At 44.0% G+C, this 25,878-nt stretch overlaps 1 protein-coding gene across 1 annotated transcript in view; it reads right to left on the bottom strand.

Annotated features, from left to right (window-relative positions):
- Nucleotides 1-18,597, bottom strand: part of ncanb (neurocan b) — a gene marked incomplete at both ends in the record, with an annotated part of 212,206 nt that extends 193,609 nt beyond the window's left edge. The window contains 3 exons of the mRNA XM_080745680.1: nucleotides 865-1,088; nucleotides 17,284-17,398; nucleotides 18,454-18,597. Coding sequence (XP_080601806.1) covers nucleotides 865-1,088; nucleotides 17,284-17,398; nucleotides 18,454-18,597 — 483 coding nt within the window. The remainder of the gene's footprint in view (nucleotides 1-864; nucleotides 1,089-17,283; nucleotides 17,399-18,453) is intronic.
- Between the last annotated feature and the right edge of the window lie 7,281 nt (nucleotides 18,598-25,878).

Below are 25,878 nucleotides of genomic sequence, written 5' to 3'. Positions count from 1 at the left end.
ACATGTAGCCCACGCGGGAACCACGTGGGCCAGCCCACTTCCATCCCATGCCCAGTTAGCCCACATGTAGCCCATGCGGGAACCACGTGGGCCAACCCACTTCCATCCCATGCCCAGTTAGCCCACATGTAGCCCATGTGGGAACCACTTGGGCCAGCCCACCTCCATCCCATGCCCAGTTATCCCACATGTAGCCCACGTGGGAACCACTTGGGCCAGCCCACTTCAATCCCATGCCCAGTTAGCCCACATGTAGCCCATGTGGGAACCATGTGGGAAAGCCCACTTCCAACCCATGCCCAGGTATCCCACATGTATCCCACGTGGGACCCATGTAATTTGCCCATATCAAGCCCATGCCCACGTGGTACCCAAGTAGCCCAACTCGTACCCATGCGGGACCCATGTGGGCGTGCTGGCTGGGAAGTTAATCATCTGGACTGGGACCCCCCCAAAATAATTTGGGGACCCCCCTGGGGGTCTCGACCCACAGGTTGAGAACCACTGGCTTAAACGACCAAAGAGGGTCATAGTAGCGTGACTAGATGTAGTGAAGTAGTATGATGTAGTTAGTATAAATTCTATTTCAGACACGTTTGTCTTACACTTGGAAGAAAGACAGGGAGAGAGAGAGAGAGAGAGAGAGAGAGAGAGAGAGAGAGAGAGAGAGAGAGAGAGACCCACAGACTGAATTGAGCATAAATTCAGTTCAAGTGCTGCCATAATATAATAGTATCATCATACTGTAAACATAACTGAGCATGTTCACTGAGTCATAACACACAGAGGTCTGTCGCTTTGTAATGTAGCTTCATACACAAGCTTACAGTGATAGATTACTGTATGCAAACTTCTCAGCCTTACCTTGACCACATTGTCTTTGGCCACCAACACAGACTGTTCCTTCTGCAAGCCATCAGAGCCTCTCTGGCCCCAGACCTTGGTCCATTTGATCCTGGGCGGCTCGTGGGACGGGCCAGCGCCGGGCCGCAGCGTGTAGAGGCACGGCAGGAGGACGGTCCTCGACAGCTCCTCACTGATGGTCTGGTGGGTCACTTTTCGCATGTTCACCACAGTGTTGGCCTGGGCTACAGATGCCAAGGCAGAGGAGAGGAGAGGACGGGATGTGAAGGGAGAGGAGAGAGGAGGGGAGGTGAAGGGAAAGGAAAGGAGGGAGGAGAGCAAGGGTGAAGGAAGCAATAAGGGAAGGGAAGGGAAGAGAAGAGAAGAGAAGAGAAGAGAAGAGAAGAGAAGAGAAGAGAAGAGAAGAGAAGAGAAGAGAAGAGAAGAGAAGAGAAGAGAAGAGAAGAGGAGAAGAGAAGAGAAGAGGTTACTATTATTATTATTATGTTATTTAAAAAAAATCTAACCATCGGTTCGAAGTGGAGCGGTGAATTTGAGCAGCTATAGGCTGTGCAACACTACCCTTCTTCATGCTGAACGGGACAGGGTTGAAGACGGGGCCGGTCCAGGACACACTAAATCAAACCGTTGGAGCGCTTCACTGCTCCCCTCCACCGACAGTTTGTTCATTATCTCATGTACATTCTCATGTTTCTTAACTGGTTCTTTTGAATCAATCAGATCATCTTTTGTGCCGAGTAACAAGCAAACAACTCATTCTCTCTCATTGATTATCGGCCATTGATCCAGCAGAGCGATTACTGAACAGTGGGAGGCAGCCGGGCCGGGCCACACACACTACAGGAGAGGAGATATCAAGACTGCTTTCATAAGCCATACATCAAAACCTGGATGTTTGTGTTACAATCGATATCATCATCTCCTCCGGGCAGAAAGCACTGACCGACACCGTAAACGTTAGCAGGCATCGCACAAACTGTTTTCCCTCTTAACATTCTGTTACCACAATGTTTTCCCTCTGCCAATTTAAAAGGAGCCCATTATCTATTTAATAAACCACCAGTATCGCAAGCCGCCGGCATCACACCAGAGTAAATATACTGCTCGAAATATTCGTCTCAGCACCCTCCAGCATTAAAAGCATTGCTCAGTTGTCAGTTCTGATGGAAAATGCAATGCCTACCATTCCACCGCTAAGAGTCAACAGCGTGGCTTAACACCACTGTATTCTGCTAGAGTACACAGTTTATGATAAAAGAAAGAAAGGAAGAGAATAGAGTATATTTTAAAGGAGTAGTTCACCCCCAAAATGACTTTTTTTCTATTGATTACTCATGCCATGGAGACTTGAGTTCAATAATCATTTTTGGTATTTGTCGCATTCCTAATACAAAAATGTGACTGTAGTAAATGTACCCCCATTGGTTCCGGATGGAGACCCAAATGCAATCGGGTCCCCATCCGGAATCAATGGGGGTAAATTTATTGTAATCAAATTATTGTCTTAGGAATGCGACAAATACAAAAAGATATTATTGAACTCAAGTCTCCATGGTGTGAGTAATCAATAGATTTTATTTTTTATATTTTTTTATTTTTTCATTTTGGAGGTGAACTACTCCTTTACGAGCACTAAGACTTGAGGAATTTTGTATAACACGGTTCTATTGTGAAAATAGCAGATCTACACTGCGTTGTGAGTCGTTGCGAGGCATTGTGAGCATGTAGATCGGCTATTTTCACAATTTCTGCCTCTAATATGTGACAATCTGTCCAATTTTAGAGGTATTAAAAAGTATTCAAATTGTCACTTTAGAAATGTGCAGATAGATACCCATTATACACTTAAACGTTATGTTGGTTTGTTTACTGTTGAGAGAGAAAACAATGTTTCACATTAGGTTAATCATCTGGGGCCCCCCCAAAAATAATTTGGGGACCCCCCCCCCCCTCCCGGTCCCGACCCACAGGTTGAGAACCGCTGCTGTAAAACACAGGACTGCACATGTCTCCTTCTCCTCTGCCTTTTAAAAGCCCAGACCCATTATGTTCTCTTTCAATCCACTACTCTATCTCTGTGGGAATACTCCTTTATAAAAGCACTAATTAATTAAAAAGAAAGAACTGAGGTCTGTCAGGAAAAATATCGTTTCAACAGTGGCGCCCGTGGGAGAAGCACGAGTTAAAATCCATTTAATCAGCATTCCCCATTGAATGGAATGTCATGCTGTTATGAGTGGGCGAGGGAAAGAGAGGAAGGGCAAGAGACTGAAGAGAGAGAGAGAGAGAGAGGAAATAGAGGGAGAGAGATTGTGGTGTGTGTGTGTGTGTGTGTGTGTGTGTGTGTGTGTGTGCGTGCGTGCGTGCGTGCGTGCGTGCGTGCGTGCGTGCGTGCGTGCGTGCGTGCGTGTGCGTGTGCGTGTGCGTGTGTTAGGGATGGGACGATAGGAACATTTCATATAACGATAATTGTGACAAAAGAAAAAGAGATTTATGATATTATCGCGATAATAAAAATCCATTATCCTGGGGCGAAACATTTGCCAAAAAATAGCAGATCTACAAGCTCACAACGCGTCAAGCTTGTAGATCGGCTATTTTTTTGGCAAAGACATTTGATAGAGTGAAAAAGAAACTGTATCAAGTACGTATATTATAAGTACCTTTTACCAGTGGCTTTAACTAAGTGGTACCGGATATGCAGCTCGGCAAATAAAAGGTGAATTGATCCCAGTGCATGACGGAGGACGATAGCACGATAAATGAAACCTCCGCGATACGATTATCGTGAGTGCTTTTTAATCACGATAAACGATAATATCGCTTATCGTCCCTTCCCTAGTGTGTGTGTGTGTGTGTGTGTGCGTGCGTGCGTGCGTGCGTGCGTGTGTGTGTTTGCGCGCGCGAGAGAGAAAGAGGGAGAGAGTTGTAAAAATACAGCCGAGGGAAATAAATAAAGCATTTCTTGCTCGGGGTGAAACAGGAAACGCGTGCAGTCGGCGGAGAAAATGAGCCATTGATTTCTTTTCATTTCTGTTTCCTCTGCACACCTTTTCCAGCGGGGTCCCGCTCCGCTGCCGTCTGAATTGGACCTGATGCGAGCAGGGGCGTCACAAGGGGGGGAAAAGTGGGACTGAGTTATACTAGGGCCCAAGGTGGAGGGGGCCTTGATTATGTTATACTTTAGCTATTGAAAAATAGCAGATATACAAGCTCACAGCGCGGCACCGAGTGCCGCGCTGCGAGCTTGTAGATCTGCTATTTTTGAAAAGCCGTGGAATATGTGTGCAAAATCTTTGAATGTATGTATTTTTTTTAAGCGAACATTTGTAACTAAAATGTTGCTTCTGGGCGGTCCCTGGAACTAAATATTTTGAGATGGGGGTCCGTGGCCAAATACATATCATTTTGGGGGTCCTTCACATGAAAAGGTTTGAGCACCACTGACATAGAAACATAGTTTTTTCAAAAAACCTTAAAAGGAAAGACTAGCACAAATTTTCAAAATGTTTCAAAAATAGCAGATCTACAAGCTCACAGCGCAGCATTGTAAATCTGCTATTTTTCAATAGTTAAAGCACAAAATAACGCGTAATAATGTGTTCCCAGTCTAAATGGGTTAAACCCCCTCCCCCTATGAGGAACATTCATGGGGGGCCCCGTATAGTGAATCCTTGTACCCAGGGCCCAGAATTTGGTGCGACACCCCTGGATGCGAGAGCGTGGAGAGGGCCAGGGTCCCCTTCCTTCCGTCTGCCACACTGTAGGAACGGCCCCTCCTGTCTGTGCAGTAATTAGATGGCAGATTGGAGGAGCTCTGTCTCCGCGCTCACATCACGGGCACGCCGCCGTGTGGGGCCACTAATTCTCTACCGTGTCCTTTTGCTCCCGTGTCACTGTTCTCCCTCTCTTCTGCCACTCACGCTGTAGCTCTGACCCGCTCTATAACCACTATGAACTATAGCATACATGGGCAACTGGCGGCCCGGGGGCCAAATGCAGCCCCCGCCTTCACTTAATGCGGCCCGCTGGTTAATACCGGAATACTGATATATTATTGATTTCAGCTGTTACAATTCCAAACATGACCTGCTTTAATTCCATCAGTCTATATTAGTAGCTTAATGACTAGTATAGTAGTATTAAAAAAAATGTTTTTATGTCCACATTATTTGTATTTAGGTTCATAAAGTTAACATGAGTATATAACTAAATGCGTTTGAAATTAAATCAAAATGTTACATTTCAGTATTCCAATAAAAAAAATATCAAAAAATAATTCAGGATTCCAATTCAAAAGAATCAAAAATAGCAGATCAGATCTACAAGCTCAAAACGCATCGCAGATGAGATACTAGAATGACAAAGTAGGACTTAGCAATATGCAATGTGGCCCTCTGGAGTGAAGGTGGAAATATAGTGGCCCTCTCCATCATCAAAGTTGCCCACCCCGAACAATAGTCTAGTCCAGGGGTCTTCAACAGGGGGTCCAGGACTCCTAGGGGGTCCTCAGAGTTACTACAGGGGGTCCTCCAAATCTTTGTGTGATAGGAACTTGTTTCTCTCCCCCCCCCCTTTCTTATATTAACCAGGCGTTGTGAGCTAGATCGGCTGTTTTCGGCAAAGAGCTTTGGAGGGGGAAAAGAGCAGACTAAGTACAGTGAAAGGTCAAGTTTATTAAGTATTGACGGTTCAAGTGGTTAAATATCTGAAAACACACATTGACATGAATCCAAAATACACTGATGATCAATGAAACAATGAAACTATATCTATGAACAGGTTGTGGGGGTCCCTGCTTCATCTCTCTCTCAACTAAGGGGTCCTTGGCCTGAAAACGTTGAAAACCTCTGGTCTAGTCTAGTGCACTGGTTCCCAAACACTGGGTCGGGACCCATTTGTGGGTCACAGACACGAGCCACGAGTAAAATGCCAAAACAATAATAATAATACAAAAATATAATAATAATAAACACCCAAAAAGTTACACTTTTTTCATGGATAACAAGAAAATCAATGATTTTTCAAAATGATTTCATGAAAAAGAAATACCGGTAAGTAAGTCTTAAGAAATTCCAATACATTGGAAAATAAATGTCTAAGAAGTAATAAAAATAGCCGATCTACAAGCTCACAACGCGGCCCGAAGCGGCGCTGTGAGCTTATAGATCTGCTGTTTTCAATTAGTTTGGGTCCCGGGCAAACTCTCTACTCTCGAGCTAAAACGTTTGGGAACCACTGGTCTAGTGTTCCCATTCTGGGGCAAACTAAACATTATAGGCGAAAATAGCTGATCTACAAGCTCACAGTGTGACGCATCATTGAATTGCAGATCTTCAGAAAGAATACGGTATGTAATCCAACAAGCTGTTTTAATTTGTCTCCCTGTAATACTAGGCCATGTAGGGAGTAGGGACACATTTTAATAATCCTCCCTTTTCTAAATATTTCCAACCACCCGCCAGCAGAGAAATATGTTTCCTCATCTGCTATATCTTTCTTGAGAAAACAAGAAAAAAAAAAGGATTATATAAGTGAGTGTCTACTGTAGTTACACTGTTCTTGTGAAGCAGTTTGTTTGTTGGTGAAGATTATGAAGTCTGCTACTGTCTTTATCAGGATCACCATTAGCTTCCTCAAAGTGGTGGCTAGTCTTTCTGGGGTCCAAAAGAAATTCAGCAATGAAAACAAACTAAAATCGTGTTATTAAACAAGAACACAAACGATGTGTTATTGCTATTCCCCAGCCCGTTGAGCCCCAGGCCACCTGAGCCAGTTTGCCTCGTGTTGTCAACTTGTCTCACGGGCAAATGGAAATCGATTTTTAAATACTAGGGTTTTATATTTTTCCTGGGAAATTATCTTGTTCTTAACTGCAGTCAAAACGCATCGGTCATATTTCAAGTACACAATATACATGAACCTATGGGTTTCCAACCTGAAGGCTTTAATTCATTATTTTGTGTTATTAGTAATTATTAAAGCAAATAAAAAAAGGCTTTTATTTTAATTAGAATGAGACAAACATAATCTAAGCTGTACATACAATTTGAAGCCCACTACAGCTGTGAGCCTGCGTCCCCTAAAAGGAACACATAGTTATTTTTACATTCAGGCCTGGTATTTTCTCGTAGCCCTTATGCACGCACGCATGCATGCACTAACGCACGCACGCACTAACGCACGCATGCACACGGTCACCCACTTCCACAGTGACACACAGCCACTAATGCTTTCACATCCATGGTGTTGCTGCCATTTTTCATCCCTGCTTAATGGTTAATGTGCCTTTGAGCTGGGACAAACTGCAGGGGCTGTGAGTCAATGCCTTCTCCTCCCAGCTACAAGAGTGCTTAACATCAACCTTACGCACTTAAACACACATACAATTACTGCACTGCAGGGGTCTTCAACGTTTTCAGGCCAAGGACCCCTTAGCAGAGAGAGAGATGAAGCAGGGACCCCCTCTACATACTGAATAAATGTGTGATGGTGATTCTCATCGATTTCATAGATAAATTCATAGACTTGTTTGACACTTAACCACTTAAAAATCGTCGATACTTAGTAAACTTGACCTTTCAGTCTGTACTTGGTCTGCTCTTTTTTACCTCTACACCAAACCTATTTGCCAAAAATAGCTGATCTACAAGCTCTCAACGCCTCGCGGCGCGAGGCGTTGAGAGCTTGTAGATCTGCTATTTTTGGCTGAAGTTCTCCTCGGAGTATAGGGATGCGAGGGTTCAATTGTTCATTTAAAATAATTATCCTATCACACAAGGATGTGGTGGCCCCCCTGCAGTAACTCTGAGGACCCCCTAGGGGTCCCGGACCCCCTGTTGAAGACCTCTGCTGTACTGCAAAATCTGTAGTGTTAATTTAACTCTGAGATTACGCCTCTTTCAGGTCAACTGTCATTGTTAAATGACCACTCCAAATTTTGCAGTGCAACCACTACCCTCAATACCTGTATCCTGTACTGTATGTGACTATCAGTCTGGTACTGTATACAACCCAAATATAGAAGAAACATGGGAGAATTCTCATTCTACTACTCTGCCACCAACATGTGGAACGCCCTGAAACCATCCATTAAAAGATGGATGGTTCAGGCCTTTCAAAACTGGCCTGAAAAATCATCTATCAGGAGACCACAACGGGAGATAAATGCAAATTCCCATAGAAAGGAGGTGTCGTTCTCTGCCGCTGTTCTCTTCATGTTTCTCCTTTGTACATTTTGTATTTGTTGATGACATGTACTATAGTGTTATTTTTTGCAGTGCAGTCAGTGGGCGGTGACGTTGTAGACTCTACAACATCACCGCCCACTGCACTCTAAAATGTAGAGTGCATTCAGTGTGGCTTATTTACGAACGACCAGTTAAGGGGCAGCTGTGCACTTTTTCCAGACTTAACTCTGAAGTAAAACTTTTTCTTAAATGCAGCAGTTGCTAATGTTGCTATAGAAAGGTAATTTAATTCATAACATTGGCCTATACCTGCTGTTAGTTAGTTTACACGTTGATGCGTGTGTAAGAATAGCCCAAAGGACAAATCAAGACGCAAATGGTGCATTTTGCTATCATTTCCTACGCCAGTGTTCACCGCTGAGAAGCGCACGAGACACCGCTCTGAAAATCAACAAATCAAAACACTGCAGTGTCGCACCACACTGTCAAACCCCAACTTCTGAGTAGGGTCGGTCAGTGCGTGCACCGAGCACACCCGGGGCTCAGCGCACTGGATTTTTGAACGACAACGCACAGAGTGCACAGAATAAACGAACGACAAGTGGGCACTGAGTGCACATCTTCAAATGCACCCTTAAGTCTGACTGTACCTCGCGCAGTTCACATTTCTGACTAATAAAATATTCACTCCTGAATGGTACAGTAACATTCGCACTTTCAGAGTTGAAATATAAAACTCTGGATTCTCCTGTGCACACTGTGACAACCTCTCCGGCAGGCATCGTCTGTCAATCTCCCTCATAGAATGATCCCCACATTAAACCCTGCCGCTCTGTTTCACCGCATCAAACACAGCAAATTATTGCTCTGAAACAGCCTCTCACATCATGCTCCAGAGAAGCTCACCCCACTGAGTTAAGCGACCTGTAAGATGGATGAGCATGTCAGCTTTTCAAAGGCTCGGAAACGAGAATAAAGGCAAGACGGAATAGTGGAACAAATGAACAAAGCCATTGTGGTCATTAACAACAATTACCCGGAAATCTTCTCTCACCTTGCTTGCCAATTGGGAGATATTTTCCTGCTTTGTGTAGTATAGGGAGACAAATGGGACACGTTTAGAGTACAAGAATGTAAAGTAGTTTGCTGGAGCCTGAGGGCTAATTGATATTTTGTTCAACAATGTTTATGGGAGACTGTGCCTGGAAGTGGCTTCCTGTGTGAAATACAAGGTATGTGGAATACAATGTCTAAAAAGGCCAGCAGGTTAATGCTCAATTAATTACGAAAATAAGTGTACAACATGTATCGATGGACAATAGATGTACATGCTCACAGTGTGTCGCATCGTGACGCATTGTGAGATCATCCTACACGCGACACCGGCGCGCTACAAAGTCTATATCAGGCTTTCACTACCAATGGGATGAATGCATGGAGGGGAAACAGAAGCACTTTCTGTTTTACTTGATAGCATCAGTGCGGTACTGTTCTCTATCACTGACACGAGGAAAATAAACTGACACTATACCGAAGGGAGATGAAGAGGCACAGTAGAGTCCAACACAACACGGCAAAGAGGAGAGTGCAATCAAAACAGAGAGATTGAGTCAAGAGAGAGGAAAAAATGTCTAAACAAAGAAAACAAAAAGGAAATGGGGAGAAAAAGCATTGTGTGATCTGTCACAGGGAAATGGATTTGTGTGATTGGAAATCAGGAAGTCAGCTGGAATTTGACAGAAAAAGAGATGGTGCCGAAACAGTGAGTCAGCAGAAGATGCGTGGAGATTGACATTAACACACGTGCACGTACTGTACGCCCGTACGCATTCAGTCAAAAGCCAATCCACGTATGCACGTGCACACACACATGCACTTAATTCAAATCAATCATCAAACTTCACTCGACTCCCTCTTGTTTCCTCTCTTTGGCTTATATCTCTCAAGGGGATGTGGCATCCGTCTGTGTTCAACCGTTGAACCACCACAAATTAGTATAACAAACAAACACACACACACACACATACACACACACCGACGGATGTGCACGTGCACACATGCAAGCATGCGCACACACACACAATGTCCCAAAGGAATGAGTCCCAAATGACTATCAAGCAGCAATTTGCTGAGCTTTTTCTAGACGCTAATACAACCAAACATACTCCTTAGCTGAGAGGCATCAGTAATGTTTCATCTGTTTGCCAGATCCCAGCCATGTTCCACCTCAGTGATCAGCACACCATTATGCTCCCTGCGCTCCCCGTGGCAAAGCCCACTCAACCACAAATGAAGCCAACAGCGCGAGCCAATCGCAATCTTAGTGACACTGCTGCCTCCCCTCTCGTTCTCTCTCTCTCTCGCTCTGTGTCGACTTTATTTGTACAAAATGTGTGCCTTTGTTTTCTACAATTGACCCAAAGAGCCTTTGGTTCTGGCCTGTGCTGCAATGAGCAACACCACACCAAAAGGAAATCAATTGCAGACCCTAAATTACAGTTTGAATAAGAATTGCTCTATTCCCCAATGGCAGAATAATGAATGTAAACTTGTGAGGACTCCATTGGCTGGGATAACACCGAATCTGCATTTAGATGAAAATGTTTTTACAAGCATAACCCCTTAGAGACCTTCTTTGTTTGGATATCCGTGGGTTTTTCCACTGTACACTCTGTCCTCTGTGTCTTTTAATGAGGACCAATCAGACACAGCCACAGCTTTGTGAAGAAGGAGAGCGGAGAGGATTTTAGCTCAATGTCAATCATCCTAGCTGATCCTCCCAGATTCCACACTTTAACAAGGATAAGCTCTAAAACATATCACAGCACATACTCTATACGGTACATAGACCACACCACAGGCATGACTGTTGAATGTAAAATGAGTTGCCAGTATTATTGGTTGTAACAAAAAGGTATAAGCTAGACCAGGGGTTTCAACATTTTCTGACATCACTGTGATGTCAGGGGAACCACACTAACAGAATCCGTTTTATGCCCTTATATAGAGATGTCTTCAATATTAAGCCCATATCTAACAGGACTTCATAAGGGAATGCCCATATACTGTATGGAGGAAGACCCATATCTGTGTGGCTGGTTCTACAGACAGGGATCTCCATATACTGTATGGGCATAAAATGGATTGTATGTATGATGTCAGATGTCATAGACGTCATAGGATTTTCACATAACAAATAACTGAGTAAGCATGTTTGTGGTCTCATAGCGTCTCTCCATATAAAGTACATGGATCTTCATATATGGGTACCAGCCTAGCAGGGGTCTCCATATATGGTTAACTGGTCCGATATACATCACCGGCCAGATAGCCAAGACATGGCGCGACCTCGCCCTGGTCGCTTGTCGCCCTTAGGCGTCTTACTGGTTCTATTCCATGCTGACTTGATGTGGTATCGTAGGACTAACAGGCAAACGTTTATCATAATAACACATTTTCAACATTCTCTAATCTAATCTAAAGAGTCCATTTGGTTACCAACTCTCCATCATTTAGATGGGGACCACCTGGAACCCCCTCAAGGACCACTGGTTGTCCCCTTGCCACTGGTTGAGAACCACTGAGCTAGACGATGCAGCAGATTAGGGCTTGCAAATGCATGCGTGCAGCAGAATGTGGGTGTCTGGGTGTGTGTGCGACTGTGCGTGCGTGCATGCACACACGCGCGTGTGCGTGTGTGAGTGTAAGTGCGTGAGTGAGCGTGCGTGTGTGTGCGCATCGCCCCCTGTCTTAGTGACGCTTCAGATGAAATTTCCACACTGAAGCATTAACGTGGCAAAGTGTTTTGTGTTCAACAGTGTGACAGGTCAAGGGCGACTGTCTGCGAGCCAATCCATGCTGTGTGATGGAGTCCTGGCTGTGTCGAAATGATGCTGCAATGATGGTCAACCTGAGACTGTGACATTTAAAAATATACAGGGAAGGTCAATGTGTTTGTGTCAAACTGCTACTTTTATCAGAAAAGAATACTACAACAATTTTACCGGATTCGTGTGATATGCCCGTTGTCTCCCTCTCCCTATCCATACAAAGAGAAGTAATTGCATTGATGTCCACACTATGACATGCATGATGTTTGCTCGAGTGTCCAATCTGCGTCAAATAACTTTATTGACATTGTCAATTAGGGAGACCATGTTGAACCACTGCAGATTATGTTAAATTATGGGGAATCAAAGTCTGGAGATAATTATCATCTTCCTTTGGATTCATTTGCCAACTCATGTTGTCCTCTTTTTCCAAGTGAAGAACTAGTCCAAATCATCCTGTTTGGTTTTGTGAAGGTAAGAACTTGCCAAAAATCAGCATAGGTCATAGTTTCTCTGGATTATCTACCTTGTCAATGCAATGCAATGAAACGACGGTAGTGACATCATGAAGATACGTACTCTTTGGCTTGCAGAGTACATCTTCATGTTGTCACTGATCACATGACCCCACAATCAATCCTCCTGTTCTAGGCAACACAGAAGGAGGGGACTTTTTTCTTATTTCCAACAACTCTGTATTAATGACATAGAAAATGAGTGGTATTCCCCTTTACCCATTTAGAACGGGTACACATTATTATTGTGTATCATTATTTTATGCTTTAACTATTGAAAAATAGCAGATATACAAGCTCACAGCAGGCTGCGAGCTTGTAGATCTGCTATTCTTGAAAAATCGTGAAAATTTGAATTTTGACCCGATTCTATAAGTGTCTTTTGAATCCTTCTAAGATTTTTTGAAAAACCTATGTTTCTATGTCAGCAATCTGGCTAGCCATCGTCAAAGAAAAGGTCCTTTTCACTTAACTCATTTCTAGCCGATCCCGAGTATACTCGTGAAAAATATTCAAGTATTTAGAGTGCCGATCCCGAGTATACTCGCGAAAAATACTGTATATAGAGTAACGCCGGTTCTCCTACCCAATAGCCTGGCGGAAGGTCCTGGCACGATCGGCCTTGCCGATTCATCATCATCACGGATCCACGTGCACAAAATAGTAATCCCATAACATGGAGGCCGAAGGGGAATCTCATCTTTAATGTCCATTTTCTCCAAACAACACTTTTAAAGCCAAGGATGGCATTAGATTCTCGCTACAAAAACATAACAACAAAGGCATCGATCGGCCATTTTAGAAACCACATGGTGTGACGACCGCTCCCGTTGTATGACGTCATGACGTCAACCCAGAAGTATTTACGCAATGGACTTCTGGCCTTCAAAATAAGACAATGGAGCGTAATGGAGCCCTGCGAGCGGCAAGCTACACATTTAAGGAAATGTACTTGGTTACTTTCCACCACTGGAGGCAAGGTTGTGAAGAAGAGCTGCTTTGGACCCGCACCTCAAGGAACCTTCCCCTCTGATGGGTAAGAAAAGGAGCATCTCTGTTCCTCTACTCTAATTCACAGAGACACCCTCGTGATTGCCACCATTGGCCCATCTGTCATGACTTCGGAGGTGTTCCCAAATATTAAACACAGCCGGAGAGCCTTTATGTGCCTGGCACAGCGCAGCACACAGACTTGTTGTGGCGGAAGGTAATGGCATTTCCCCAGTAATACGAACACAATGGATAACATCACTCTCTATTCTTTCCCCCTCTCTCTCTCTCTCCCTGTCTCTTTTCTCTGTCGTGCCTTTGCAAAAAACACTGAGTGTCAATGTAACTCAGAGGGACCTCGATGCCAGATGGAACTCTGACAGTGAGTAAGGGTCCATTTGTACACCCTCATGTCATGAGTTAATTAACACTAACCCGAAAAAGGCTCTTTTCAATGATGAAGTCTTCAGTGTCCTCTCTTGGGCCACATTTATCCAGCCAGCAAGGCAGTCACAGGAGAGTCACTGGAGCAGATCAGGTGCGATCCGCCTCCTGTTGTCACTCTGCGTCTTGTCTGTGTGTCAGGTGTGCGTGTGTGTGTGTGTGTGTGTGTGTGTGTGTGCGCGTGTGCGTGTGCGTGTGCGTGTGTGGGTGTGGGTGTGTGTGTGTGTGTGTGTGTGTGTGTGTGTGTGTGTGTGTGTGTGTGTGTGTCATAATGTAAATCATGACAAATGAGCTGTTCTATATACGTTCTCTGCTGTGAGCATACTGTATGTCTCTGTTAAGAACTGACAACTACAAAATAATGATGTGACTGTGTACTGTGTACTGTATGCAGCAGAGGAGTGTCAAATGGCACTTGCAAATTGTTGTTGTCGGGTGGAAACCTTGTGTGTCCAAAACCGTTTCTTTTTAATTATTATTGTAGATCTGCTATTTTCACCATTTATGTGCAACAGTCTTGTATGATGAAGTAACTGATTTACGAAAAAACAAACAAATTTGAAACTTGGAGATACAAGGTTTCTGCTTGACAGTGACGAAATACTGTAATAGTGCTTGTGTGTGTGTGTGTGTGGGGGGGGGGGGGGGGGGGGGTCTAGATTCAGAAAATGCAGTTCTGTTGTTGTAGAGAATATATTTTGCAATATTTCACTGTGATTTTCAAAACTGTGGTAGTCACTGCATTGTTCTGTCAAATCCCATTTGGCAAAAGTAGGATAAAACAATCTCCCAGCCAGACTGTTACAGATTAAAACGATAAGCCACAAGCGGATCTACAAGCTCGCAGCCTGTGAGCTTGTATATCTGCTATTTTTCACCGGTTAAAGCTTATCGAACCTACAACACCCTGACTGTTCTAACATCATGGACATAATCCCAATTCACGATTGTAAAACAGTTTTGAATATCAATTTTAGCCTGCTTCCAGACCATTGACCCCGCCCACTCTCAGAGTGGACTCTTTCTCTGGTCTGGAGCTGAGTACAGTACATGAATCGGCATTGAGTAACCAAAAACTGCGGCTGATCCAATGAGCGCGGGGGTGGGGGTGGATCTAACGAATATCCAATCCGCGCAGCAGTTGAAACGATTCAAACGAAGTTCACACACACAGGCAGGCTGAGGAAGGCACACACACACACACACGCGCGCGCGCTGATTTCACCAAGCTGTTAATGTTGATTACATGTTTCTGGTCGCAGTTCTGTGTGGAAGAAGTCACTGGCACAGACAGAGACACACACACTCCGCGAGTCCGCGACCGTGCGTCGCGTCCACCGTGCGTCTCGATCACTGTGCGTCGCGATCACTCGCGCGCGGACGCGTCCCGTAAATCGTTCAGAATTGGGCACAGTTTCAGACTACTGTGTGAGCTGAGTCTGAGATCAGGCTATATCAATTTCATTACAAGAATAATTTCGACACGAATATGGTACATTTTGTTAGTGCAGAGATACTGATACATTCTGTCCAGGCATGTGTTTATTGCGACCGTAGGTCGCACTTACTACAGAAAGCTGCTCGAGGTGTCCGTCCGTCAGTCAGTCAGTCAGTCAGTCAGTCACTCCGTCACTCCGTCACACACGTCACACTTTTGCCCTGCTCATATCTCCGCAACCGCTGCCCCGATCCATGCCAGATTTTGCACACACACTCCTTACCTGCCAAACTACAACCTCCAAGGACCCCCGGAGCTCCAGGGACCCCCAGCTCCCTCGGGGACCCCCAAGTGTAAAAAATGAGCACATGTGCAAAAATTACCAAATGACCACCCCAACGGGGCTGCTCACGGGGCATTCCCGGGGACCACCCACTCCTGGTGCTCCAGAACGGATGCAAAAGTGGTGGCACCCCCAGTGGAGGACCCCCTGCCACTGCAGCTCACATAAAATGCCGTAACTCGGGCTAGGAGCGACCGGGAGAGCCGGGGCCGGTACCTATTCGTCCGCCTTGGCGGCGCGGAGACCCCACCCCTCATTTCTCACATGGCCCTCTAGCGCCACCATGAGGCCGATTCAGATTTTGCCCTAAAATCACGAAAATCACTACACAGTATGTCTACACTCATGTCATCAACATGCTCAGGAAGATTTTGGAAAAACACATTTTTGCTCTATTTGTGGAGATAAGTGACCTACGGTCGCTTATCTCCCGATTAGGGAGTCTTACTGGTTACGTATTTTAAATGCTAAATGGTGCATTCATATGGCGCCTTTATCCACGCCGCTTTACAGAGATTGTGCATTACATTCAAACACACATTCATACACCGATGGTGGAGGAAACCATGCAAGGCACCAACCAGCTCACCAGGAGCAACTAGGGTTCAGAGTCTTGCTCAAGGACTCTTCGACACTAACTATTATTATTCAATTTCCAAGACATGTTTCCGAAAGTGTAATGACATTTGGACAGTTGCATCCTATCTTAGGGAGGTTACATAGTGTATTAATAAATAATGCATAACACATAAACATATTGAGATGCGCACACCATACTTTGAGATGAAGGTTAAGTCCTGGAATATTGCAATTAGCCCTCATACTTCAAAGTCAAGTCAGGTCTCATTTTTAGCATATCTCGTGTGGTGTTGCAAGCCTCATGTGGCTTTTCAAGTCTCAAGTGCTTTTCCAGCAGAGACAAGCCAAAGGCATAAAGGAAACCTTCCACTGGAACCTTTTCTTTTTGTCTGCTGAATACAGGGGAATACACATACAGTAGAGTAAAGAGGACACAATCTGACAGAACAACAGCACAACGGCACATACCGGAAGAAGTTGAGCCAAGCTGTCGTTTTTATCTTTTTGGTATAAATAAACATTCCAAGGACAATGGCGGGGTGTGTGTGTGTGTGTGTGTGTGTGTGTGTGTGTGTGTGTGTGTGTGTGTGTGTGTGTGTGTGTGTGTGTGTCTAACACATTGAATAAAACATAGACAAAAAAAGAGAGATAGAGACAAGAGGGGACACCGAGAAAAACAGAGAGAGAGAGAGAGAGAGAGGAAGAGAGAGAAAGAGAGAGACAGAGAGGGAAGACTGAAGATTGAGAACAAAGTCTAAGCAAAATCAATTTATTTCTCCCTTTCATCATCGTATATTATGCATTTAAATGATATCCAAATATATTTAGATTGATGCCGGCACCGAGACTACTTTCCCTAATGATAGCAACGCTGTGGCACACTGTAACAAAGTGATATGGGTAAAACTTGATACACACTCACAGACACACTTGCACAAATGTGCGCACAGGAGCACACACAGGAGCAGACGAGCACACGCATGCACGCACATAATTGGAGCAGTTCCATAAAATAAAGTCTGTGCAGAATGTAAATGGAGTACAGGGAGTAGACTATAGCTAGCCTTGTCCTAAAGTGATGTCTGATCACCGCTGGGCACTGCACTCCCTCGAGCCCTGGCAGAGTTTGAAGTCAGTTTGTCCCATTCACAGTATGCACAAGACCATATAGCGGTCGGATTGACGAGGATGATGCCATCATCTACCTGTACCACAGAGCATACACACATGAGAGGTCACATAGCACTGTGAGAGTCAAGTTCATTGACTTTTCCAGGGCCTTAACACCATACTGCTACTTGTCCCAATCTGCGTGTCACTCCACGTCTCTCTCTCCTGTTTCCTGTCCATTCTCCACTGTATACTGTATCATTAAAGGCAGAAAAGCCCCCCAAAATATCTTTAAAAGAAATGCTAATTCCACCGTGCAGCTTGCAAAGCCCTGGTTAGGCTTGGCCTGGTGGAGATATGCACTCCGCAGAGAACCCCATTCTAGTATTTTGTATTACTTTTGCTACTTTTTCTAGTCGTAACTGCGTTTACCACTCCTGTGTTTCAACCTTGCTGCTGTTGTTACCTGAATAGACCTCCGGGGATCAATAAGGGTTTATCTGATCTGTTCTATTCTTATCTTACACATACAGAACATACACCACTCCATACTAATATCTATGGTGCCTGTCAGGTGACAAAAAAAAACATGTGTGTGTGTGTGTGTGTGTGTGTGTGTGTGTGTGTGTGTGTGTGTGTGTGTGTGTGTGTGTGTGTGTGTGTGTGTGTGTGTGTGTGTGTGTGTGTGCGCGTGTGTACGTGTGTGCGCGTGTGCGTGCAAGTGTATATGTGCATAGCAGACGCAACATGTCCTCAGAGAGCATGCAATGCTTCAGAATGACATCCCCATGCTGGCATTTTGTCTCTCATGAGAATCCTCCTCTCCTTCCTTGCCGCTCCTCTCATCCTGTCCTCCTCCTGTCATTCTGTCAGTCAGAGTACCAATCCTCTCATCTCCCATAGTCTCTCTCTCTCGCTTTCTGTCTCTCTGTCTCTCTCTCTCTCTCCCCCATCTCTTCTCCTCTCCTCTCTCCCTACTTTCCCCTTTCCCCGCACCTCCCTCTCTCATCATGCTCTGTCTTTGTCTACCTCTTCCTCCTAATCTCCTCGTGCTCACACACCTCTCATTCCCCTCGTATCTCCTCTATCTCTGTTTCTCTGTTCTACCACCAGTGCACCCTCCTCCTCCTCTCATTTCATCTTATCTGACCTGATGATCATCACTATAGCATTCTCCTTCCTCCTCTCTCTTCCCATCTGTGTGTTCCAGCATATTCTCCAATCTCATTTCCTTTCCTCCTTCGCTCTTCCTCTTCTCTGTCACCAGGCTTCCATCTTCCAATATCCCCCCCATCTTGTTAAGGTAATGTATATTATAGTAAGTGTGTCACTCCCGCCCCACTCCTCCAGGTGTGTATTAAGCTGTGCATGGTTCCCGCCAGGCTGTGCCACACTTCACAGTGGCTCCTCTAAGGTTGCTAGCAGTGCTGTGACTCACTTCTACACACTGTGTGGTTCAATGAAGCAATAAGCCACAAGAGGCATGTGGTTACCTGGTATTTTATAACGGCTGAGAGGCGTGGTGAGACACGAGGCGCAGCCCAGTGTCTCCAACCCTCTCAGCCGTTATAAAATACAGGTAATAATCACATGCCTCGCATGGCTTATTGCTTTTCTAAAACGGTTACAATATGGCAACATGAAAAATCATAGACATGAACCAATTAAAACTGTTCTATTTCACTAATAATTAACTACAAGTTCTGCAAGAAAGTTCCCAGGTACAAGAAAGTAGTTCCCAGCTTTTCTGCCAACAACACGGGTGCAGATAATTGGTGCACTGTGGAACACTGTGGAAAGAAATAACGTTTGATACAAACTGATTCAAGGTGTGGGTTATAGTCTCATATACCACAGCAATTAAGGGAAACCAGACAATCAGAATCACGGAATGGAACTAGCCGTTTTAGAACGACGCAGCAGCGCTGGTTCAGCATCAATGCACATGTAGGCACACACAAAACAAACCAGAGAAGGCATGCAAGGACACTGTGTGCTCAGACACACACACACACACACACACACACACACACACACACACACACACACACACACACACACACACACACACACACACACACACACACACACACACACACACACACACAGAGATGAACTTCATCTGCATGGGGTGCAAGTATTTGTGCTGATGATGAACACCTCACTCTTAATGTGGTCTCCTCCCCTCACCCCGTCCTCTCACTAATGTCTCCATCCCTCTCTCTCAGCTGTCAAATGAACGCGGAGCTTCCAGTGCCAGCCAGCTCCCCCCCCTCTGTGCCAGCCGGCTCTACCACCCATCGAACAATTTCCATATTCACTCACCCAAAGAAAGAGGGCAAGGTGGGTAGAGTGCAGGAGAAGAAAATAATACGACTGCAGAATGAATGCCTATTCAAAACCACCTTCTTTCAAAACAAGCACACGTAGGAATGATCCTAGACAAAGCATTGCTAGAAGGCTCACAATTTAGTGTGCCCGAGTGTCACGCACAAGCGTGGAGGAGAGTGTGCTTTTATTTTATTATGCTGCAATTTCAGCGCTGCACTGCCAGTAAGGGTCTGGATGCTGAGTCATCATGGAACCTTCCTACAGTACAGGCACGTGCACACATTGATAGCAAAGGGGGCTTGAGCAGTATCCGTCTGTAAAAAGTGACCTCTCCAAAACATGGATGCAGTTTTTACTAGGGTGAAAGAATTGTAAATGCCCTCTTTCCATGTCGTACCTGAAGGCAGTATTCAAGAGAATTGCCTTGTCCAAACTCTCCTGAACTTGAATGCAGCATCTTACGTTGAAGGAATTGCCCCCTCTGTGTAGAAATCCATGCCGTTACTCAGTATTGACTTGATTATGCTTAGTTCAGTGTGGTATCAAGTACCGAAAATAGCCAACCTCCAAGCTTACAACGCGTCGCATTGCGACGCGTTGTGAGCTTGGAGGTCTGCTATTTTCAATGTTTTCACCAAAAGAGCCCTTTTTGAAATGTCAGCCCCTGCCTCTCTAAGATTCTGTGCACGTCCCTGCACCTCTGCTGTTTATCTTAACACAAGGGAAAGGCAATACCACGCAGAAGACATCAGCAGAGAAATACTCCTACTAGTACAAATTCTCTCCATAAAACACAACACGAACATGCAAATAGACACAAACAAACGTGCGCCCACAGCCCCGCGCAGACAACCCGGGAGATGCGGGAAGGGCACAGAGAGGTCGGAGAGAAACTCACGGCTGTGGGTGTATGCCCGCACCTCGCACATTAACCCATTCAGAACGGGTACACAATTTGTGTTTCATTATTTTATGCTTTATCTATTGAAAAATAGCAGATATACAAGCTCACAGCGCGGCACCGAGTGCCGCGCTGCGAGCTTGTAGATCTGCTATTTTTGAAAAATCGTGAAAATTTGAATTTTGACCCGATTCTATAAGTGTCTTTTGAATCCTTCTAAGATTTTTGGAAAAAAAACTATGTTTCTATGTCAGCAATCTGGCCGGCCATCGTCAAAGAAAAGGTCCTTTTCACTGAACTGGAGCTCAGTTAGTCTGTTCTTGAGAGACTACTGTCAGTGGTTCTCAAACCTTTTCATGTGAAGGACCCCCAAAATGATATATATTTGGCCACGGACCCCCATCTCAAAATATTTAGTTCCAGGGACCCCCCAGAAGTAAATTTGAGTTACTATAACGTTCGCTTTGAAAATACATATATTCAAAGATTTGCACATATTTTCACGACTTTTTCAAAAATAGCAGATCTACAAGCCCGCAGCGCGGCACTCGGTGCCGCGCTCTGAGCTTGTATATCTGCTATTTTTCAATAGTTAAAGCAGTCAATATGCCCAGGCCTAAATGGGTTAAAGAACTTTCTGCACTACACAGATAGAAGTGTCAAACAGACAGCCAGTGTTGGGAGGCAGACAAGAGCAGAGCAGGGCAGGCAGATACACAGATAGTACAACTTGAGAGTTTCTTCTGCATGAAACCTCTGTTGCTTTCCTGCATAGTAATCCTGCTTAGTCTGTCTCCCTATAGACAAATATCGTTTTTTTGCCCTGAAAAGTGTAAGTAAGCAGATAAGCAAAGCAAACAAGTTTAACACTATTAGATCGTTTCACAAAGTTTGGATAACATGCTCACACATACTTGTGGGTATTACGTTTGGGTATTAACGGCAGCATGCAGTTTGCATTTCAAATAGAATAAAAGTCAATAATTTTAAGTTGATATTTTGGCTTTTTATCAGATAGTAGTAGTGTAGAGAGTAGTGTAAAGAAATTGAGGTCATGGAAAAGGGAGACATGCAAGAAATGACAGAATCAATCAGAATTTTAACAAGTCCTTGTAGACCTATCCGAGTCTTGCAATGAAAAGTCTGAAATGGTTTTCCTCCCTTTGCAATGGCTCAGTGAGCCAAGTAAGGGGGGGTCTTAGATTCACCCTCTGTTCTCAAGTTCTGTCCAAACTTAAGCAAAAGAATATAGCTGCAAGCAGCGATAAAGTGGCCAAGGCATAAAAAGCAGGAAAGCAAAAAGGCATCAAGGGAAAGCAAAGAAGAATATCAAAGAAAAACTAGAAGCAGTGTTCTTCCGAACAGGACTCCGGCAGGTCAGGTAGTTTTTTTTTGGCCTAGTGGTGACTCTATAATAGGCCAAAGTGAAAAGGGTGCCATGTGTTCTTGGGCCTTTCACGGCAATCGGACGCTGCATGCGGGATTTGAAGCATTTTGTTCCAAAAATGTGTTTTGCAAAAATTGACCCGCTGGTGGCGCTATAACAGGCCAATGTGAGAAGGGTGGCATCTGTTCCTTGGCCTAGTGGGAATGTGTGTGCAAAATCTCACACACATAGCAGGCTGCGTTTGAGACATTTTGTTCAAAAAGGAGCAATCCTGCAAACCTTGGAATTCAATGTTAGCCAATTAGATAGAATATGATATCTGACAAATCCGTCATGATTACACCACTGTAGAGATACTGTGTACTGATTGTGATTTTCGGATAAAATCTGAAGGAGTAATATCGAAGAATGTGTTTTACATACTGTAAGTCGGCCTTCTGGTGGCGCTATAAATGGCAGATTTGAAAAATGAAGGGCACAGGTTTTTCCTTGGCCTCTGGGAAGTGTGCATACAAAGTTTTACACTAATCGGTGGTTATAGGTAAAAACACAAATTGGCCTCTACACAACATGTATGCAAAAGACTGTAGGCCTATATGCAACAGACATAAAAAAAAACTGTGATACTATGCACCTGGACAGTTTGATGATGTACATAGTAAGCCTTGCTGAGCTATGAAGACCATATGCATCGGCCAGGCTATGAATCTCATAGGGCAGGAGCCTATCTCCTGTTTCTGTAGCGTAAGGTAACTTGTTGTACAAGTACACCCCCTGGACATGACGCTAGTATGTCGCAGGGAGTTACCCCCAATCCAACCCTAGATGCTGAGTTTCAAGCAGGGAGGAACTGGGTCCCATTTTTTAGAATCTTTGGTATGACGCGACCTGGGTTTGAAACCAGATCTCCCAGTCTCAGGGCAGACACTCAAACCACTAGGCCACTGAGCTGGTACATGGTATCATTGCAATCCTTGGTAATCACAACATAGGTGTAGACATGACAGTTTGTATTATAATGCTTGTTTCAGGTTTCAGGAAGCAAAATACATTATTTAGTAATGGCGGATATTAAAATACGCATCAAGGGGGGTTGGGGGACATTTTTAGGAAGGCTCCATATCAGACATTGTTCAAGGAACCAAACTGTAAAGTCTACCAAATGTCATGGTTTTATGCTTATACAAACCCCAGGTGGGATTCGATCCAACGAGCTTCTGCATGTAAGGCATATGCCCTGACCACTACACTAGGCAGCCACAGGATCTGTTAACCATGTTTGTTTAAAAAAAATGTTCTATGTAGGCTGAGTGCCTTGATTTTATTGATTTCTTTTTTATATTTTGGAGGCTTGGGGTGAAATCAATCTGAGTAAATGTAATCTGAGTATTTCTGACATTTTCGAGTGATCATATTTTCTTTTACTCAGAACAGAAAATAAACGGCCGGTAGAGAAGGGCACATTTTAAACATGAACGTGATCTGGAGTTAGATCAGACGTGTCAACATTAAAGAGTTTGACATACGCACATGCCATGGGCATCCAGGATGTTAACATCAACTCAACCCAACGTGGGGTTCGAACTCACAACCATCCGAATATCAGGCACAGGCACTGACCACTACACTACGGCAGTCACACATAATGGACCTGTCATTTAAAAAAAAGAAAAAAGAAAAAAGAAAAAGTTTCATGTAATGTACTTGACGCCTTCTTTCAAAATGATATAGCGCCCCCCTTTGGCCAATTGGGGTAAGATTGGTTTCAGTGATATTTGGACTAACCCTCTATAGTGGTTCATCATGAAATTTTACTTTGCATGTATGTTTTAGAGGCAGAAGAATAATTTGCATAAGACTTGCAATGTTGATTGAATTATTAAAAAAGCATGTTTCAATTTAAAAAAAAAAAAACGATCTGACAGATCTTTAGATATTGGTCCAAAGTTCATGTAAAAAAAGTTCTGTGCACGTGACGCGAAAGTTCCGGAATAAAAGCGGGTTTAAGTGTTTTACAAACTGCTCAAAATGGCGGAAAATCTAAGGGCGGAGCTTACTTAACAAAGACACAGATGTCTTCCGCTTGAGTCAAGGCACGCGTGTAAGCAAGTTGCATGTCTTCAAACGAAACGAGGCATGACTTATGCCCCTTTAAAGTTTGAGTTTTCAAACGCTTCGTATAGCACCCCCCTTTGGCCAATTGGAGTAAGATTGCTTTCAGTGATATTTGGACTAACCCTCTACATATTTGCCAAATGCCATGAACGTGTCACTTTGCATGTATGATTTAGAGGCAGAAGAATAATTTGCATAAAACTGCAACATTGAGTGAATTATTAAAAAATAATGTTTCGCTTTAAAAGAAATCCGCCGAGACAGATCTGACCGTATTGGTCCAAAGTTCATGTAAAAAAAGTTTCGCGCACGTTACGCGAAAATCCCAGGAGGAGATAGATTTTGACTGTTTTTCATATAAATCAAAATGGTGGGAGAAGTAAAGGTCAGAGGTCAAAAGTCAGAGCGTAAAAGTTGTTCGGCATGAGGAGACGCATACGTGTATACAGGTTTCATTGCTGTACCTGAAACAGGGCATGGGCTACACCTGTTCAAAGTTGGCATTTTCAAAGGCTTCCTACAGCGCCACCCTTTGGCCGATTGTTGCGAGCTTCGCGAATTAGCCGTTTGGCATAGTCCTCTGCCATACTGCCGAGTTTCGTAAAAAGCGACTGCACGGTCTAGCCGCTAGAGCAAAAGTGGCGGAAGAATAATAATAGTGCTGAAGTCCAATATCAATGAGTGGCCATTTGCCACTTCGTGGCCTTGGCCACTAAAAATAAAATAAAAAATGGATTGGTTTGCTAACTAAATTTGTATATGCCTATTGTTATCTGTTTACGTGTGGACAGTAGGGCTGTCACAATTATTACATAATCGTCTAATCGTGATTATTTGACATTATCACAATTATTTTGTTATAATCGTCATAATCGTGAATGTTGAAAAATGTCAGAAATAGTGGAAATAGCAGATCTACAAGCTCACAACGCGTCGCATCGCGACGCGTTGTGAGCTTGTAGATCGGCTATTTCCACTATCAATGTTATTTTTTAAGTAGTAAGTTGTCAAATATGTCAGTAATTTCTTCGTGTATTTAGGTTTTGTGTCATATCTGCCATGTGCAACTTCAAAGCCTAAAAGCCAAACAGAAATGTAATTGTCAATGACAAAAACACAATTAAATCGTTAATCGCCAATTATTTGAGTGACAATTAATCGTCATGTAAAATGTCATATTGTGACAGCCCTCGTGGACAGGGCCCCTCATACAGTAGTTAAATGTCTCATCATGCCTCTCCTTAAAAGCGGTGTTGGTGTAATTATATGAGGAGATAAAACAAGTACAATAAACTACCTTTGCTACTGACAAAGACATGCTGGTACTACTGTCCTTGACTAAAGAAGTTCTTAGTCGACTAGTCCTTGGATTTTGTTGACTAATCGACTAATCCGTAAAATTGCATTTGCTTATACAATAACGTAGAGACAGCCCTTTTCTGGCCGGTGACATTGAGAATTTGATTTCACTGTGGTATGGCTGTTAATATAGACATATACTGTATGTCAGTTTGAGAACCACTGATCTCTTCAGCCTCGTCTCATCCTGTGCTGCCATGTTACTAGTTCTCAGAGACACACACACCCAACCATGAGACGGCAGAAGATGCCCTTGAACTGCACTGCATGAAGGATTGTTATTCCAGCTGCCTAAAACAAGTTTACTTGGACTGCTAAAACCAAACAGACTGATTAATTGATTAACTGACTAAGAGGGGAGTCCGGGGACGGCCCTACACATGCAAGACACTGAAGGAAAGTGCATGGGAGCGGAAGATAGATTGACAGAGAGAGGGACGGACGGACAGACAGACAGACAGACAGACAGACAGAAAGACAGA

The sequence above is a fragment of the Nannobrachium achirus genome (genome assembly GCF_963921795.1).
Source record: "Nannobrachium achirus genome assembly, chromosome: 1".
Lineage (NCBI taxonomy): Eukaryota > Metazoa > Chordata > Actinopteri > Myctophiformes > Myctophidae > Nannobrachium > Nannobrachium achirus.
The sequence above is the reverse complement of the archived record's forward strand: the minus strand, read 5'-3'. Positions and strand labels throughout refer to the sequence as shown.